At 38.8% G+C, this 17,296-nt stretch overlaps 1 protein-coding gene across 1 annotated transcript; it reads left to right on the top strand.

Moving 5' to 3' along the window:
• The first annotated feature begins 887 nt into the window (after positions 1-887).
• On the top strand, positions 888-8,206 carry ccnd1 (cyclin D1). The gene is made up of 5 exons (XM_067400103.1): positions 888-1,308; positions 2,660-2,875; positions 3,217-3,376; positions 4,671-4,819; positions 5,034-8,206. Exons 1-5 carry the CDS (start codon positions 1,111-1,113, stop codon positions 5,187-5,189), a joined length of 879 nt encoding a protein of 292 aa, XP_067256204.1. The 5' UTR covers positions 888-1,110; the 3' UTR covers positions 5,190-8,206.
• The last annotated feature ends 9,090 nt before the right edge of the window (positions 8,207-17,296 follow it).

The raw sequence follows: 17,296 nt of genomic DNA, 5'->3' as shown, positions 1-17,296 counted from the left end.
CAGTGAGGTCTTTAAAGTGAGAGCGCCCCTATTTGATCAAACTATATCAAACAATTTGTGTTGTTAACGCTATGTGCAGATGGTGTGTTTAAACTCCACTGACACGCCACAATAATCTTTAAAAAGAGTAACTCTGTTTGTTTAGGATTCTCAATGACGTTCTTTTACGCATTTTCTGAAAAATATGTAATGCATTTACATACACGACATTCTTTATAAACTTTCAGTTGAAACTACATTTCGTTACTAAGTATGGTTGACAAGGTGAGATTTTTTTAAGAACAGCCTATATTTTATCCATTTGCGCGAGCAGCTTCAGATGAAAGCTGGGGCCGCAGTTCTGCCTGGCAACTGGTGTTCTCGTTCATTGGTTTAGGCTAATTTGTGCTTCCTTCTTTTAGGGTATAACCAAAAAGAGTTTGCTTTTTTCCACCCCAGACCAAACATTTGACTCATTTATACGAGTTTATGCATACTTGCAAAACTTTATAAAGTTGTTGTTGTGCCACTTTTAAACAATCTAAAAAGGCAGAAAACGACCGTAAACATGGGCTAGACTTTGAATAGCCTATGATATGAATAAAACTTTTGCGCTTCCCTGTGAAAGAGGGCAGCTGAGTTTCTTAACGCGACGGTGGGCACCTTGATTTGGGCTATTATACCGCCCCCTACCAATGCTTAAGCAATACACATCTTCGGACCCTTTTACCCCGTCTTCCACCCCCGATAGCTACCCACAACACTAGCAGCCTGCCCCCTGCACCCCCACCCCAGCCTACCCCCCGCCGATTCTCCTTGGTCACTCGTCACCCGGCATAGGACCTCCTATTTCCATACTGCTAAAGGAAGGAGCCCAAACTCGAGAAGACAGTTCTTTAAGAGTGATCCTCCGCCCTGAGCAGACAGCCTCTCGCGCTCTCTCACAGGCTCGCTGCTGCTTTGATCTTCCCTTAACAACAGTCACGTCATAGGGGAGTTTTGTCAAGCGGAGCTGCAGCGAGACTTTTAGAGGGTTCAGCAGAGGCAGTAAAGCATCCACGGGACCAGTGTCCGAAACGAGATCCAGTTTTCTTCCTTTGTCACCGCTAAACCTCGGGCAACACTGCAGACATGGAACACCAGTTGTTTTGCTGTGAAGTGGATACCATAAGAAGAGCTTACCAAGATAGCAACCTGTTGAATGACCGAGTTTTACAGACAATGCTCAAAGCAGAGGAAAACTATCTTCCATCACCAAATTATTTCAAGTGTGTTCAGAAAGAAATTGTGCCTAAAATGAGGAAAATCGTCGCCACATGGATGCTCGAGGTTTGTTTTGGATAATAGTTGTCTTTTTTGTTTTTTTGTAAGTTTGCCTCATGATGATTCTGCTCTTGCTCTTTGGACCCCAAGAACTGTTTCATAAATGTAAATGTGTTTAAATGTAATCAGCATTGTTATCCATCCCAGAACTTTCACATGGGAATACTCTGTCCGATCTTTATTGCTGATTTTTTTAAAGTAAAAATGTTTTATTATGAAACTAACATTTAATCTTAGACGTGAGACGTTTTCCTTGCTTCGCGATATCGCATTTTTTATTTAAATCGTTAATTTTTTTTCCCCATTCATCTGTTTCGTTTCCTAAAATCTAAAGAAAACATAAATAAATTTAGTTTTTATTTCAATTTAATACCAATGTACACGTATGCATTCTCACTCGTGCCAGTACCTATACGCCATCTTTGTTGTCGTTTGCTTAAGTTTTTTATATCTCTAAATTCTAAAATGGAAACATTATTGACATCACTTGCGTGAAGGCGCTTACTAGTTGTCCTTTAAATCACAGGTATAATTTAAAGCTATTTTTTGCAAGAAAACGTACATTTTGTATGTTAAAAGTTTTCTTTCAGTTTGCCATGCCTCCTGCACGACGGTCTAAAAATATTATATTTTTTGCATTTCTAAATTCAACATCGTGATTTAAACGGTCGGATTATATTACCCATCGTATAATTTGGATTTACAGATGTTTAACATTCGATTTAATGCTTTGGAATAATTTATATTAATTTTTGAAACACCCGCTTCTCCTAAATGTCGCATGCTCCTCTTTGTATGTCGGGGGTTTCGAATTCAATTCATTTCACGTCGTTTTTGTCATTGAATTCGAAGGATTTTGATCTTATTTAATAAAGCATATGTTGCACTACATTTACATGTGTTTTAAGTCGAGCTAAACAATTTTCGCATATTTTTAAATATTTTTTGAAAAGATGACGAACTAGAAAATTGTTTCCTGAACCTAGCTTGGACGCCACCTTTTTGCCTCGGAAAGCAACGACCACTAGCATCAGCAGCAAAATTGCAATATTTATACTTTGTGCAATACTTTAGATTCGTATAAACTTACTAATTAAATACTCTTTTTAGCATTCGCACATGTCTCTTTTCTAATTTAACCCTTTCCATTGCACGTGCACGACTGAGCAGATGCTAAACACGTGGGATAACGCGATAAGATCAAAGCATAGCTATAAAAAAAATCACTTCGTTTATTTAATTCATAATTACCAAAAATATTAGTTTCTTTCAATTCGTACCTCATGTTTAGTGAAAAAAAAAAAAAAACAGCCAAGGTGATCTTTATTTTATATCATGTACTTTCTTTTCTTTAAAGGTCTGTGAAGAACAGAAATGCGAAGAGGAAGTTTTTCCATTGGCTATGAACTACCTGGACAGATTTTTATCCGTGGAGCCCACCAAAAAGACCAGGTTGCAGCTTTTAGGAGCAACTTGTATGTTTTTGGCCTCTAAAATGAAAGAGACTGTGCCACTTACAGCAGAGAAGTTGTGCATATACACGGACAACTCCGTCCGTCCCAGCGAATTATTGGTAATTATTCCACATTGCATAATTATACTGCTTGATATTGTTTTCTTATATCACTGTACGCAAGGCAATTTAAAGCATGTAAGAAATGAAATTTTGCTCAAAGAGATGCACGTGAAAGTCTTGCATTAAAAAACTTTAGCCCTCAGACATTTGCATAAACAACAACGCACATGCCACAAACTTTTTAGTACTTTTTATGTGTGCGTTAATTGATTTGTAGGCCCTGCGTGACTGTGCAATTGATCGACATCTCCATCTAGCGGTCAAAGAGTGTAAAATCGTCCATGGAAAATCGTCTGAGCCTTAATGTAAACTTGGGCCTTTTTATATCTCCCTCGCAGCAAATGGAACTGCTGGCACTAAATAAACTGAAGTGGGATCTAGCCTCAGTGACACCACACGATTTCATTGAGCACTTCCTCGCCAAACTGCCTATACATCAGAGTTCCAAGCAGATACTGCGCAAGCATGCCCAGACATTTGTGGCCCTCTGTGCAACAGGTATGTTTCACTGTTCATTTTTTATATGTGAATATATGAAAGTGAATTTAATAGCTGACCAAGCACAAGTTTTGAGTACTACTGTGAACACGCATTAAAGATCCTCCCCTTACTTCATCCAGTGCTTTGCTATCAGACGGACTTCTTTATTGCAATGGAAAGAGCCATCTCGCTTGTCCTAATTCCTCTCTCGCAGTTATTGTAAACCAATGTGAGCCTCTGCAAGAGAGAGGAAGTCTGTTTCCTTTTGTGGTGATTGCTGTGACTGCACATATACGGATCCTGAGAAGCCCTGCCTGCTTCACTGCTCACACACTGTGCATGTGAACCAAAAAGAGGAAACAGTTTTCTGATATTTTTCTTGTAAAAAGGGCTTTTTAACCTGTTATTTTCCAAAGTCTAGACATCTTGATGTCCAGAGCATGTGCTCAGATGTTAGGCTGCGGATAAACTTTCTTGCCCTTACACCTCATTGTTGAGCAACCTACAGCAGTCAGTTTATCACCTGCCAGGAAGGAACTACTCCGGTATATTCCCCACTCTTTTTGTCCCTCCATTTACATGGTGGGTATCATCGCAGCTCGCTCCCCTTTTATGTTTATGACCTGCATTTCTTTGGGAAGTAGCCTGGGATCTCAGCCAGGGAAAGTGTGGTTGGACGGATACTGGGAAGGGGGTGGGAGCTGGTGAATGAAATGAATGGGCCGGGGTGAAGGCTCCCGTGCCTTTATGCTCAATTTGTCTTGACAATTGCCCTCTCGTCTCTGAGCTAGCAATGCTAGACGACTTCCTATGAGAAAAGCAGTTGTAATTCTCTATTCACCATGTGTGGGCGAAACGCAAAGTGGGAATATGAGGCTTTGATTTATAAGCTCCGCTTATTGTCCGTGTGAGGGCATGTTCAATATACGAGCCGTTTTGAGGAAGTTGTGGTGTTGGGCGTTTGTTTTCTGAAGTCGGACACTTGAAAACCCCAAGATTTCCATGCACTTTTAGTATCAATGTGTGCTTAGAAGCATGATTTATGGGATGTTTTGGGAATGAGAGGACCGCACTAGGGGGTAGCAGGCCTGGGACCTACAGCAAAGTCCTTTGCTTTGAGTCCTGCTGCAGAATGGTGTCGGGCCCCAAATGTCACGGACTGTCCCCTACCAACCCTGCTCTCATTATAGTTTAGTCATGCTATGCTTCATTATGAGCCCAATCCCTACCCCAGCCTCTCTTCCAATATTCCTCATCATTCACCAGTTACCGTTTTGAGAATTTACTAACCAGGTCCGTTTGTTATTTCCAGATGTCAACTTCATCGCAAGCCCTCCCTCGATGATTGCGGCCGGCAGTGTTGCTGCAGCGGTGCAGGGGTTGTACCTGAAGAGTACCGACAGTTGCCTCTCGTCCCAGAACCTCACCAACTTCCTCTCCCAAGTCATCAGAAGTGACCCTGTAAGTGTGCCACATTCTATGTTTTATTATCGGGCAACGTTGCTTGAGCCCTTTCCCACTGAGAATGGACAACAAAGTTCTAACTGGATTCTTCATCGAAATTTGTTGCCCATTCTCAATAGGAAAGTGCCCAAGCAACATTGCTCAAAAAGTTGCTTACCTTAAGACCCGATCACTGTTGCTTTGTTGCTAATCTCCCTGCTTTCCTCCAAAGGACTGCCTGCGATCGTGTCAGGAGCAGATCGAGTCCCTGCTGGAATCTAGTCTCAGACAAGCTCAGCAGCACAACATCTCCACAGAGACCAAAAGAGTGGAGGAGGACGTGGACCTCTCTTGCACTCCCACAGACGTCAGAGACATTAACATCTGAACGGATCGCTATTCATCTCGCGTGCGATGAGTCTCTTCATCTTTGCTTCTGTTGGGTATGGGCTTTGGCCAAAGGCTTCACGGGACCAGAGGGAAAACGGGCTCCGACCTGCACCCCACCATCTGACCATTACCTCGACAACTTGCCCCTGCTCGGCGCGCCCTAACTGTTGACCGCTGAGCGGCATCCCCTGTGGTTTTGACGATTGGGCTATCGCTGGCCCGGACCACCAGTGGAGGACAGGGAAATCTCTCCTTTGGCCCCGCCCCTCTATATGTCCTAAGTCCAAAATAAAACGAGCGAAAAATGGTATCTAGGATTTTAAAATTGTATAAACGACAACAGTAGTTGTGACTTGCCTTGACTTGTCGCAAAAAAGACAACCTTGGGTGTTTTAATTTCAAGCGTGTCAAAAACTATTTTTGAAAGAGAAGAGACGTTATTTGTATGTTCGATTTCATAGATAGAACCTTGTTACACTTGCTATGAGTGCTCCCTGCCTTTTCCGCAGTCTAGCCGTGTAAATATATCCCCGCTTGCTATGCGTTTAGTCACTTTATTATAATTCCTAGACAGATTCCCTAACAAGATTCTCTTCTCTTCCAAAATGGTTTGTGTAACCGTAGTATATTTTTTACGCATGTATTTTTGTTATGATCTAGAAGGCTGTGGATTGCCAGGGGCTGTGGTTCTAACTTGGAACCATTTCTTCGAATCACTGCCTTGACTGACTTCACTGCCATTAATGTATAACGTCATCACTGCCTTGACTCAATAAGCTTATGTTGTACCTGCTCCCCGGCTAAAGCTCGCAGTGCAGTCCACAGTCTGCTTTTTGTTTAGATTCATGTATTATCTAAAACCATTCCATTGAAAAAAGAAAAAAAGCACTTTCAGTCCGTCGTTTAAGGCAGGCTTTTAGACAAAAAAGAAAGAAAGAAATCCACAGTTGTTAAAACAATGGGGGGAAAACATGGAATGGAGCAAGGGTTGACGGAGCAGGTCTCTTTATCTATGGCGTTAGTGGTCTGTTAGAGAAAGGAGAAGACGGGGACACTGAGAAGATATTTGCTCACTGAAGGCTTCAACTGAAGTGCATTTAACAGCTACCTTGATGCCAGAACGGATGAATGCTCACAGAACGATAGAAACACTACGATGTTAAATCAAAGATTAAGAACTATTTATTTTTTCAGTTCCCCTCCTAAGGCCAGTATGCACGGACACCCAAGTGTACCTAAGTATGTATAATGACCCGCTAGTTGCTAACTCGTGACACCATAGTTAAAAAAAAATTGTTTCTTTTTTTTTTCTGAGTTGATGTACTCTGGTCTAGTGATTGTTCAGACAAAAGTTGTGGCTTCAAGTAGATTTTGCACAAACCCAGAGATGTCAGTTTTCTTGTGGATCTCTGGAAGGGGAGGAAGATGATGAGGAGGAGAGATGTTGGAGACGGCAGAGGGAGGCAAAAAAGGGTGATGGCTGGACATCAAAGAGTAAAAGCAGAACTTTCAGAAAGGAATTAAAAAGAGGAGAACCTGGGAGAAGACACTCCTCATATTTAGCTGCTATGGAGGGATTTCCAGCAAGTATGAAACTTTCAAATGGAAAAAAAACAACAAAAAAAGAAAAAGACATGCTTCTTTCTCTTGTCTTGTTTTGCTGCTATTTTTGGTTTTGTTTATATAAAACGTCAATACAATGCCATGTAATAGGTTTTAATTTTCTCATAGAAAATTATGATATTATTGACAACTTTTTGGTAGTTTTTTTTTTTTTAAATGTGATCAATTTTTGTTAATGTGATTTCTACGCTATGCTATTCCCAAAACAAAGAAACAAACAAAAAACAAAAAAAGACAAAAAAACAACAAAAAAGCAGATGAAAAAAATAGTCAAATGTTCCTGTTATACCCACAATACCTCAAACTACAGTCTTGATTTAGCATTGATTTAGTCTGGGATTTTTTTTTTTTTTTTTTTCTTTAGTGCTATTGTTATTTTATTTTATTGTTTTGCCTGTTAGTCCTGTTGTAAAATGTAAATGATCATGTTAATCATCATCCTACTGGGTCCTGATGCGAGCGAGTAGAAAGCACATTGAATGGAATTGGTGCCATAAACTCTTTGGAGTTTTTTTTTTAGCTGTTTCATTAAAGGAGACTTAAGTCCATCTTGATGAGTTTATGAAGCTTTTATTTGAAAAATGACACCGTTTGTGACTGCCATGTGTACTTACAAAGCCATAGTTTTGTCTTGTAGTAATTTAACACAGTGCAGATGTTCATGTATAAGTGGCTGCCTGTCTTGTTCTGAAAAGAGGAGACTTGCTATGTCCCTGACAAGACGTTGTCTTAATAAATGTGACGCAGCTACAATCAGCAGTGATGTTTCCCTTCATCTTTTTTTGCATCAAATTGGTGTCCTTGTAAAGATCCACATATTCAGTACTCATGGGATTCTTCACTCGTTTGTCGTTTGGTTAGTTTAATTCCCTTCAGCCTTTGACATGGTGCTGCTATATGTTTGTATTGAGTCTAGAAATGAATTGCTGAAAGAGATGCGGCGATAAGCTAGGAATGATGGGAGAGGTGATCCAGGACCCAGGGGACACAGATATATTATCCTCTGTAGTATCAGGAATCTTTTTTTTTACCTCAAGGTGGAAATTCAACTGAATGATGAAAACTAGCATGTATATCGGTGCGATTTACAAACACACACCAAGAGACTGTCATGCAATCGAGGAAAGGAGACCATGGAGGTCCTGAGCTTTTCTCTTGAATGTGTTTAGGGGGAACTGAGAAGTGATTGACTGCATCCTCCCATCCCCCTTGTGTCTCAAACCTGTAGAGTCTTTTAGTTCAATATGGTATTCATTCCCAAGGATCAAAATGTGTTGATCCTGAAATACAATGTTTGATTTTTGTTTCTTGTTATTGTTCACAAACCGGTCACTGGTCTGAAATGCACAATCTTGCTGACCCATCTTAGACATGAGGTTAACTAGAATAAAACTTGAGCTTCAAAAACCACTTGTCTTGAGTGATTTGTGTTTTTATTGTGCTCGCACAGCTTACAAAACGTTCGAGGGATAGTTCACCCAAAAATGAAAACTCACACACACATTTCGAACCTCTAAAAACCTTTGGAAAATATCTCAGTGTTTTTGTGTCTATACAATGAAATACTTTAATTGTTTATCCCTTTAGGTCATGATATTTTATTAGACTAATGATTTTGACATTCATTAAAATGAATCAAAAATGTGAAAAAAAAAAAAAAAAATTCTGATGTATTTTGGTCTAATAAGCATGAAAAATAAAGAAAATAAATGCTAAACCAGCTAAAAGAGAACTATAGTTAATGCTCTAGCAAGGTTCTCCCTAAGTTATGAACAAATGTTCTCAAAAACATTATACATCGTTCATGCAATAGAAACGTTTTAATTCATCTTTTTTTTTTTTTTTTTTAAATGTTACTGCTTGTTTCAGAATGTTTAGAGAACACTCAAAAGTAACATTCCCATAATGTTTGCAAAATGGAATGTCCCCTTAATATTAACATAACCAAGAATAAACGTTTTTAAAACATTTAAAAAAACTGAACGTTTTTGAAATAACGTTTTCATCATTTAAAGGATTAGTTCATTAAGAATTCAAATTTCCTGATAATTTAATCACCCCCATGTCATCCAAGATGATTATGTCTTTCTTTCTTCAGTCAAAAATAAATTATGGTTTTGAGGAAAACATTCCAGGATTTTTCTTCAAATAGTGGACTCCAAAGGGAATCAATGGGCTGAAGGTCCAAATTTCAGTTTCAGTGCAGCTTTAAATGGCTCTGCACGATCCCAGACGAGGAATAAGGGTCTTATCAAGCGAAACAATCAGTCCTTTTCTGAAAAAAATTAATTTATATACTTTTAAACCACAAATGCTTGTCTTGCACTAGCTCTGCGATTGACGCATTACATAATCACGTCAGAAAGGTCACGCGGAGGTGTAGGCGGAATTACCGTGGTAGGGTAAAAAACTCCATCTCATGTTCTCCTCCAACTTCAAAAGTATCCAGCATCATTGTTGTACCTATTTTTTATAAAGGCCATTTGACTTAGTCTTTGCACATTCGCTTTAACACTGGATTGGTACTTCCGCATGACCTTTCCAACAAGATTGCGTAATGCGTGGCGCCTCGCAGAGCTAGTGCAAGATGAGCATTTGTGGTTAAAAATTATATAATTTTTTTTTTTTTTTTTTTTTAGAAAATGACAGATCATTTCCCTAGATAAGACCCTTATTTCTCATCTGGGATTGTGTAGAGCCCTTTAAATCTGCACTGAAACTGACATTTGGATCTTCAAACCGTTGGTTGCAACTGAAGTCCACTATGGAGAAAAATCCTGGAATGTTTTCCTCAAAAACTTTCATTTCTTTTCGACTGAAGAAAGAAAGGCATGAACATCTTAGATGGCATGGGGGTGAGTAAATTATCAGGAAATTTGAATTCTGAAGTGAACTAATCCTTTAATAGCAAGTTAACAAAAAGTTCTTAGAATAAATTTTCGTTAGCTGGGAAAGTAGTCCAATTACTCTGAATTCACCCTTATTGTATGGCACATGTAAACTATAAAATTAAATGTTAGATATGAAAAAAAGATATGAAAAATATCAGCAATTGTTTAGTAAGAAAGAAGCTTGCCAGGCCGTCTTTGAGTCGTTTGCCTTCAAAGATGAGCAGATGGAAACAGGCCTTTCTTGTTTTTGCTTCAAAACTTTTAGATTCTCTAAATATTAATTAACCAGGAATTTGAAGATTTGTTTGGTGTGTACAGCTAAAACAGACACAGAAATGAACAACATTTTAAAGGAAGTGAGTGCTGAACCTTGCTAAGGAGAAAGGATTGGTTTGTTGAGTAAATAAACACTGTTCTCTCATGTATCAAGCATGTGATAGATCTTTTATTGTCAAAGTATTATCTGGCATTCCCGACAGACGGTCTTTGATGTTGCGTTTTGAAACACACTGCAGACATCAATGAGGAGACTGCAAGAAAGAAGGAACTTGGACTATTTCACGCACCTTTGCTACTGACTGAGGTCTGAGATAATACTGTGTCTTTGGCTTTTGGCATCTTAGTGTCTGCGGTTTCAGAGGAAGGAGCAACATTGCTCCCCTCATACACACTGTTTCAAAAGCTCAAGTGCTACCTTTCGAAGGTTTGCCTTTCCGAGATTTGACATTGTGGCTGCATGCAAACTAAACTCTGTACACATGTGAAAAGAACATATTGTGGGTATGGTCTTCCTGCCACCTTTTTCATGGTTTGGCCAATGTACCCAGCTAACAAAAATATGTTCTAAGAATGTTTTGTTATGAAAACAACATTTCTGAATGTTCAAAACATCCAGATCTTTAACATTTAAATAGGTATTTTCTTGGTTATATGAACGTAAAGGAAACATTTGCTAACATTGTGGTAATGTTACTTTTGAATGTTCTCTGAAAGTTGTAACATTTAAAAATGTTAGACGAAGGTCCAACTAAAAGATTTCAGAAAAAAAAAATTCCATGAACAATGTACAAGTAACATTTTTGTGATAACATGCATATTAGAGAGCATTAAAGAATGGGTCATGGTTTATACATGTCATGGTTATTATTGACATTCATACGTAAAGTGAAGAGATATTTAATCCAAAAAGGAACATTCTGTCATCATTTACTCACTCTCATATCATTAAAAACCTGTATGGCTATCTTTCTTCTGCAGAACACAAAGGAAGATATTTTGAAGAACGTTGGTAACCAACCTGTTTTCCATTGCATGGACAAGAAAACACTAAGATAATTCTCAAAAGAATATATTCTTTTATGTTCCACAGAATAAAGCAAGTCACGTGTTGATTAGGGGATGGAGATGGAGTTTCCTCCTCTTCTTTATTTGCATTAATGGTACCATTAAGAACCTTTAAAGGCTAGTTCACCCCAAAATTAAAAAATGTCATTCCAAACTCATAAGACTTTTGCTCATCTTGAGAACGCAAATGAAGATATTTCTAATGAAATATGATCGATTTCTGTCCCTCCACTGAATGACACTTTGATACTTCAAAAAGTTCATAAAGCGATGATAAAACTAATCCATATGAATTGAGCAATTTAGTCGAAATTTTCTGAAGAGACACAATCGCTTTATATGATGAACATTCACATAAACATTCATTAGTGAAAAACAGAAGCTTCCGAAGATGAACAAAAGTCTTAAGTGTTTGGAACGACATGAAGGTGAATAAATGATGATAGAATTTTCATTTTTGGATGAACTAACCCTTGAACATGTCTCAGGAAGTATCTCAGGAGCTGTGTTATCCTGGTTTTCCCGACAGACAGACAATACTACATCACCATGCACAATTAAAAATCTCCCACTGCCTTACTCAATCATGGGTGTTCCACAGGGCTCAGTTCTCGGCCCATTAATATTTATCATTTACATTATGCTTCAAATTATTCGCCGCCATGGTTTTCAATACCACTGACTATATTCAGATACTGCTTGCCGACCGGACTCTATTCATCAGACTGCATCACTATTGTAATGTATCAGTGAGTTAAAGACCTGGCTAATCTCCAGTTTTCTCATTTTGAATCTGACTAAAACAGAAGTCTTAATTATTGGCCCCCCAACTCTAACAAAAACCATAACTAATGCTCCCAGACTTGACTTTGAAGCTACATTAATTGTACCATCTGCCACCGTCAAAAACTTGGATATCATTCTTGACTCTTCACCAACCTTAGATGCTTCTATTACTCTGTATAACTGCATTCTTTCAACTTCGCCATATTGCCAAAATCCGTCCCTATGTCAGCACAAATGATGCTGAATCATGAATTTATCACATCTCGCCTCGACTACTGTAATGCTCTTTTTTCTAGACTACCAGCGCACTCTATCTCACTCTGCCGCAAGAATGTTAACTTACACACAACGGTCTGCTCATATCACTCCTATTCTATTTAACCTCCACTGGTTACCTGTCTTCTCGTATTATTTATAAAATTATTTTGCTCACCTTTAAGTCACTCAGTGGTATTGCTCCTTCTATCTCTCTGACTTATTTCTCCTTATATTCGCACTCCACCTCTCCGATCTTCTGGCTGTGAACTTCTTTGTGTACCGAAATTTCGTCTATCATCTATGGGTGGTAAGTCTTTTTCCGTTATAGCTCCTAAGCTATGGAACTTTTTACCCCTGGCCCTTATGACATTAACCACACTGCATGAATTGAAGTCTAAACTCAAAACATATTTGTTTAACCAATATTACCGGTCATAATGTGTGACTTTCTTCCTAAACTTTTTCCAAAACTTATAATGCTTCCTTGAGTACCATCTGTAGCTGACTCACACTACAACCGTCCACCTTTCTATGCTGTCTGTAATGCAATGTTATGGTTTCTGATTGTTTTCGACTGTTTTGACTTGTGTATTGTGATATGCAACTGCAACTGCTCATGTCTTGGACTGGGCAAATGTTCACTATCCATTTGAAGGATTAGTTCACTTTCAAATGAAAATTAGCCCAAGCTTTACTCACCCTCAAGCCATCCTAGGTGTATATGACTTTCTTCTTTCTGATGAACACAGTTGGAGATATTTTAATAAATATCCTATCGCTTTATAATGGCAGAGAACTGGGGTCATGAGTAAGAGCTGAAGAAAGTGTCTCCATCCACATCCATCCATCATAAACATACTCCACACGGCTCCAGGGGTTAATAAAGGCCTTCAGAAGCAAAGCGATGCATTTGTGTAAAAAAAATATCCAGATTTAACAAGTTACGAAGTAAAATATCTAGCTTCCGCCAGACCGCTTTCCATATTCAACGTACGAAGAAAGTGTAAAACTCTTGCAGTTCAAAAAGCATACGCTACGTCATACACCTTCCCTATTCAACTTACAAAAAAAGTGTAAACTGGCATCACATCAGTTACACTTTCTTCGTACACTCTAAAAAATGTTTGGTTAAAAACAACCCAAGTTGGGTTGAAAATGGACAAACCCAGCAATTGGGTTGTTTTAACCCAGTGGTTGGGTTAAATGTTTGCCCAACGTGCTGGGTAGTTTTAATTTAACCCAACTACTGATTAAAAATGACTATATGGCTGGCTTAAAATTAATCCAAAATTAAAAATCAGACACATAATTACTAGAGGCAACAATAATAATCAAAAGGTGTACATTTATTAATAAGAAATTTAATAAATGTTTATTGTTTATTATTCATTATCTTATTAATAAATGCTCATTTATTAAACATATTAATAAATGTTAATTTCCAGCATATTTTGGGTTCATTTTAAGCAAGCAATACAGTCATTTTTATACAACAGTTGACTTGAATAAAACTACCCAGCACGTTGGGCAAACATTTAACCCAACCACTGGGTTAAAACCCAATTGCTGGATTTGTCCATTTTCAAACCAACTTGGGTTGTTTTTAACCCAGCATTTTTTTAGAGTGTAATGTGTATGGTAGGCGGTCTGGTGGAAGCTCGATATTTGACTTCATAACTTGTTAAATATATGGATTTTTTTTACACAAACGCATCGACTTAAGAAGGACTTTATTATGATAGATGGATGTGGATGGAGACACTTTCATCAGCTCATACTCGTGACTCCTGTTCACTGCCATTATAAAGCGATAGGATATTTATTAATATATCTCTGATTGTGTTCATCAGAAAGAAGAAAGTCATATACAACTAGGATGGCTTGATGGTGAATAAAGCTTGGGCTAATTTTCATTTGAAAGTGAACTAATTTCTTAAGTGATATGTGTGAGATGATTGTTTGTTCCTTACTGTTATTGCGAAATGTCCTTGAGCTTTAGAAAGGCGCTATATAAATTAAACATATTATTATTATTATTATTAACATCCATGGAACCTTTTTTTTTTTGCTATTCGTTTTATTCTGGAGATCATTTAACGATAGATACTTCCATGATATGATTTTTTACTACTTTTACCAAAAAAATTGCCCAAATCTAATCACATTTGAGTCAAAGATATTTTTAAAAAACTTTCATTTTCAAGACACAAACGATCATATTCAGGTCTTCAGTGACTCCGAGCAGTGTTAAATGACCATGAAGTTTCATGGCATCAGTGCTCAGTGAGATCATTACATCAGAACTGAAATGTTATATTAGTGTATACAGTATATGACCAGTAGCCAAAACTCAACCAGCCTCCCTCCTGGCCACATGCTGCCCCCCCACCCCTTCATCTGAGTGAAGTGGCTGAACCTTTCTTGTCTGTGCTGTGAATAGGAATTGCGCATTTATCATCCACATCATGAACCATGCGAGGAAGCGAGCAGCTCAATGCTGAGATTGGAGCTTGTGTGTGTGTGTGCGAGGGAAAGAGTGGGGGGTATGAGGCACCAAGGCAAAAAAGGGAGATACTATGCCACCATTCAACTTGGGGCCTTTTTTTCAAGTGCCCGTCGGTTGCATTTGTCACGTCCTCCTTTCATGTCACCACTCGCCACCTGCTCCTGAAATTCCTGAACATTTTCTGAAACCTTCCAGCGTCCTGCTTCATTTTCTCGGCCTCCCTCCCTTTCGCTGGCCCCATCCACTCTGTTCCACAACTGAAAGGAAACCAAAGAAACATTGCTCCTCTAACTCTCTTTCACAGACTCAGCCCTCTGTCTTACACCCCCCAAGTTCATGTTCTTCTGTTCTGCATTTGGAATTAGTCTCTCCCTCCTTCGCTCACACGCACAATATCTGAGAAACATCATGTATCATACAAATATAGAGACACCTGACTCTCATAAACTCTAATAATATTTTTGCAGAATAAACAAAAGGTTAAAAGGAGAGCTCCCCCTAAAAATGAACATCCTGTCATCATTTATTCCAAACCGGTGTGACTCTCTTTCTTCTGCAGAAGAAAAAAAATATTACCTACATACAAAGAAAGTCAGTGGCATCCATGTCATTTCAACCCAAAATATCTTTGTACATGCAAGTTTGGAATGACAAAGGATGTGTAAATGACATAATTATCATTTGTGTATGACTATTTCTTTAACATAATATTTTCAATGTAAGAGCAGGTGCGGCCATTTGAAAGTAAATGTGTGAGGCTTCCGGTGTGGTCAGCTTTGAGTTGTTTTTAACAGTACAAAATAGCTTGTTATGCTGCTTGATATAGTTTTACCGTTTAGCGCACTTACCATTTAATGTTATTCTTAGTTATTTACATCTAAAATAGCTTACTTAGGTGGATAGTGACTCCAAAAGTTTTTGGAAACTTGAACCACACTTAAAAATATATTAGAATCATTAAATCATTATATTGGATACCAAAATATCAAACCAAGAGAAGGACAGAACAAGCACACTTTTCACAAGAAGGATAAAGATGTGGATGATAAAACAATAGTGTGACACTTTGTGGTTGTGAAACATTAGTGGGACATGTTATGAACTATGAGTTCATGACTTCATACTGTACATCCAGACAAGTGCATCCTCAAGACACCACTTATTTAGAAATTGACATTAAACGGAAGTTGCGATAGTCTTTCCTTGCCTACTGTGACTTATATTTGAGTGAAACGCAGTGTTGCCAAGTCTGCAGTTTTCCCGCGGGTTGAAGCGACCCCAAATATCATGATATTTAGCGACTGGAAAGTAAATTTTAACACGGGGAACCCAGCTAAAAATATGGATTTCCCCCCCCATAGCGTGATTTTTACCGGGGGACCCCCTCAAAATGCGACTGCGCTAGCTTTGAGTAGCAATTGGGCATGTTTTGTTGTGAAAACCTGGCAACCCTGGTGAAACGGCTTCTCAAACAAGAAAAAATGTAGAGCAGGACTTTTCATGGGGAACTGACTGGATGGTTGTGGTTTGCTATTGGTGGATCTCATGTGAGTGACGGGTTGCCCTGCCCTCCTCAGTTATTTGAAGTAAAGATTACAAGGGCACGTGAATTAAAATAATGATGTGCACGGATATATCATTTATAATACTGCAATATTCATGAATTTTTATTTCATGTTGACCTTAAAGCAAAAATGGTTCAAAAAACGAAGTTTTTTTCTAATGCAACGATATTCAGTGTTCTTGGGGTCACTTTATAATATGTGTAGTTCTGGCTTCCAATTAATGCCTCAAACCTTGCATGTAGCAGCAGGGCCTTGCAGCGTCTGACTGGAGGTCTTCAGGGAAGCGCAGGGTTTTATCTGTCAGGGCTCAGAAGGTGCCGCCAACGGGCCTAGTGTTTACCTGCTGCTGCCCACGGCGAAGACCAGCTGCCATCTCTAGAAACACCCTCTAATATGCTGCCAACTCCTGTCTGCCTGAATACTGATCTGCACCTCAGACTTAAAGAGTGCGGCGAGCGGAACAAAACCAGAGCGCGTCGCGCAGCCCCCTGGCCTCTCGCACGGGCCCCACTACAGCATTGTTGTTGCGGCCACAGCAACTGTCCCCATTCTGGGCCCAGGAGAGGGGAGGGAAACTATCTGTCAGAAGACTCTGCTGACCAGGGGTGCGTTTCCCATACAACGACATAACTCGCTGCTTCACTACCATAGTACGATGCATCGTTGAACAAATCACGGCTGTTTCCCGAAACCATATTGTCGCAAACCTGTCCTTCAGCCACGTTGGTGAATGATGTCACGCAGGTGGTGGAGTAATAACTTTTGATAATAATCCGGTTTGAGATCGAATTAATGCTATATGTTTTTTGTTTTTGTCTTTTGCTATAAATTACGGACATGGTATCTGAGGACTAGTTCTCATTTTTCTCAGTTATTTTGCTTTATTTCATATCACAGATTCGTTCTTACGTAGAGCACGTACGCACATGCGCACTCTTCAAAAATGGTGCAAATCTCTTGACAAACTAAAATATGTAAATGTCATCTGTGTTTATTTGAAATAGAAGATATACAATGTACTTAATGTCAGCTTGCTTATTTTGCTCAAGATAATGTCTATGTGTCATAAAATCAAGAAACTATGCTTCTAACCACAGAGAGCTGTTGTACTACACAAGTTTGCTAATGTTCT

This window comes from Chanodichthys erythropterus, chromosome 11 (assembly GCF_024489055.1).
Source record: "Chanodichthys erythropterus isolate Z2021 chromosome 11, ASM2448905v1, whole genome shotgun sequence".
Classification (NCBI taxonomy): Eukaryota; Metazoa; Chordata; class Actinopteri; order Cypriniformes; family Xenocyprididae; genus Chanodichthys; species Chanodichthys erythropterus.
The sequence above is the reverse complement of the archived record's forward strand: the minus strand, read 5'-3'. Positions and strand labels throughout refer to the sequence as shown.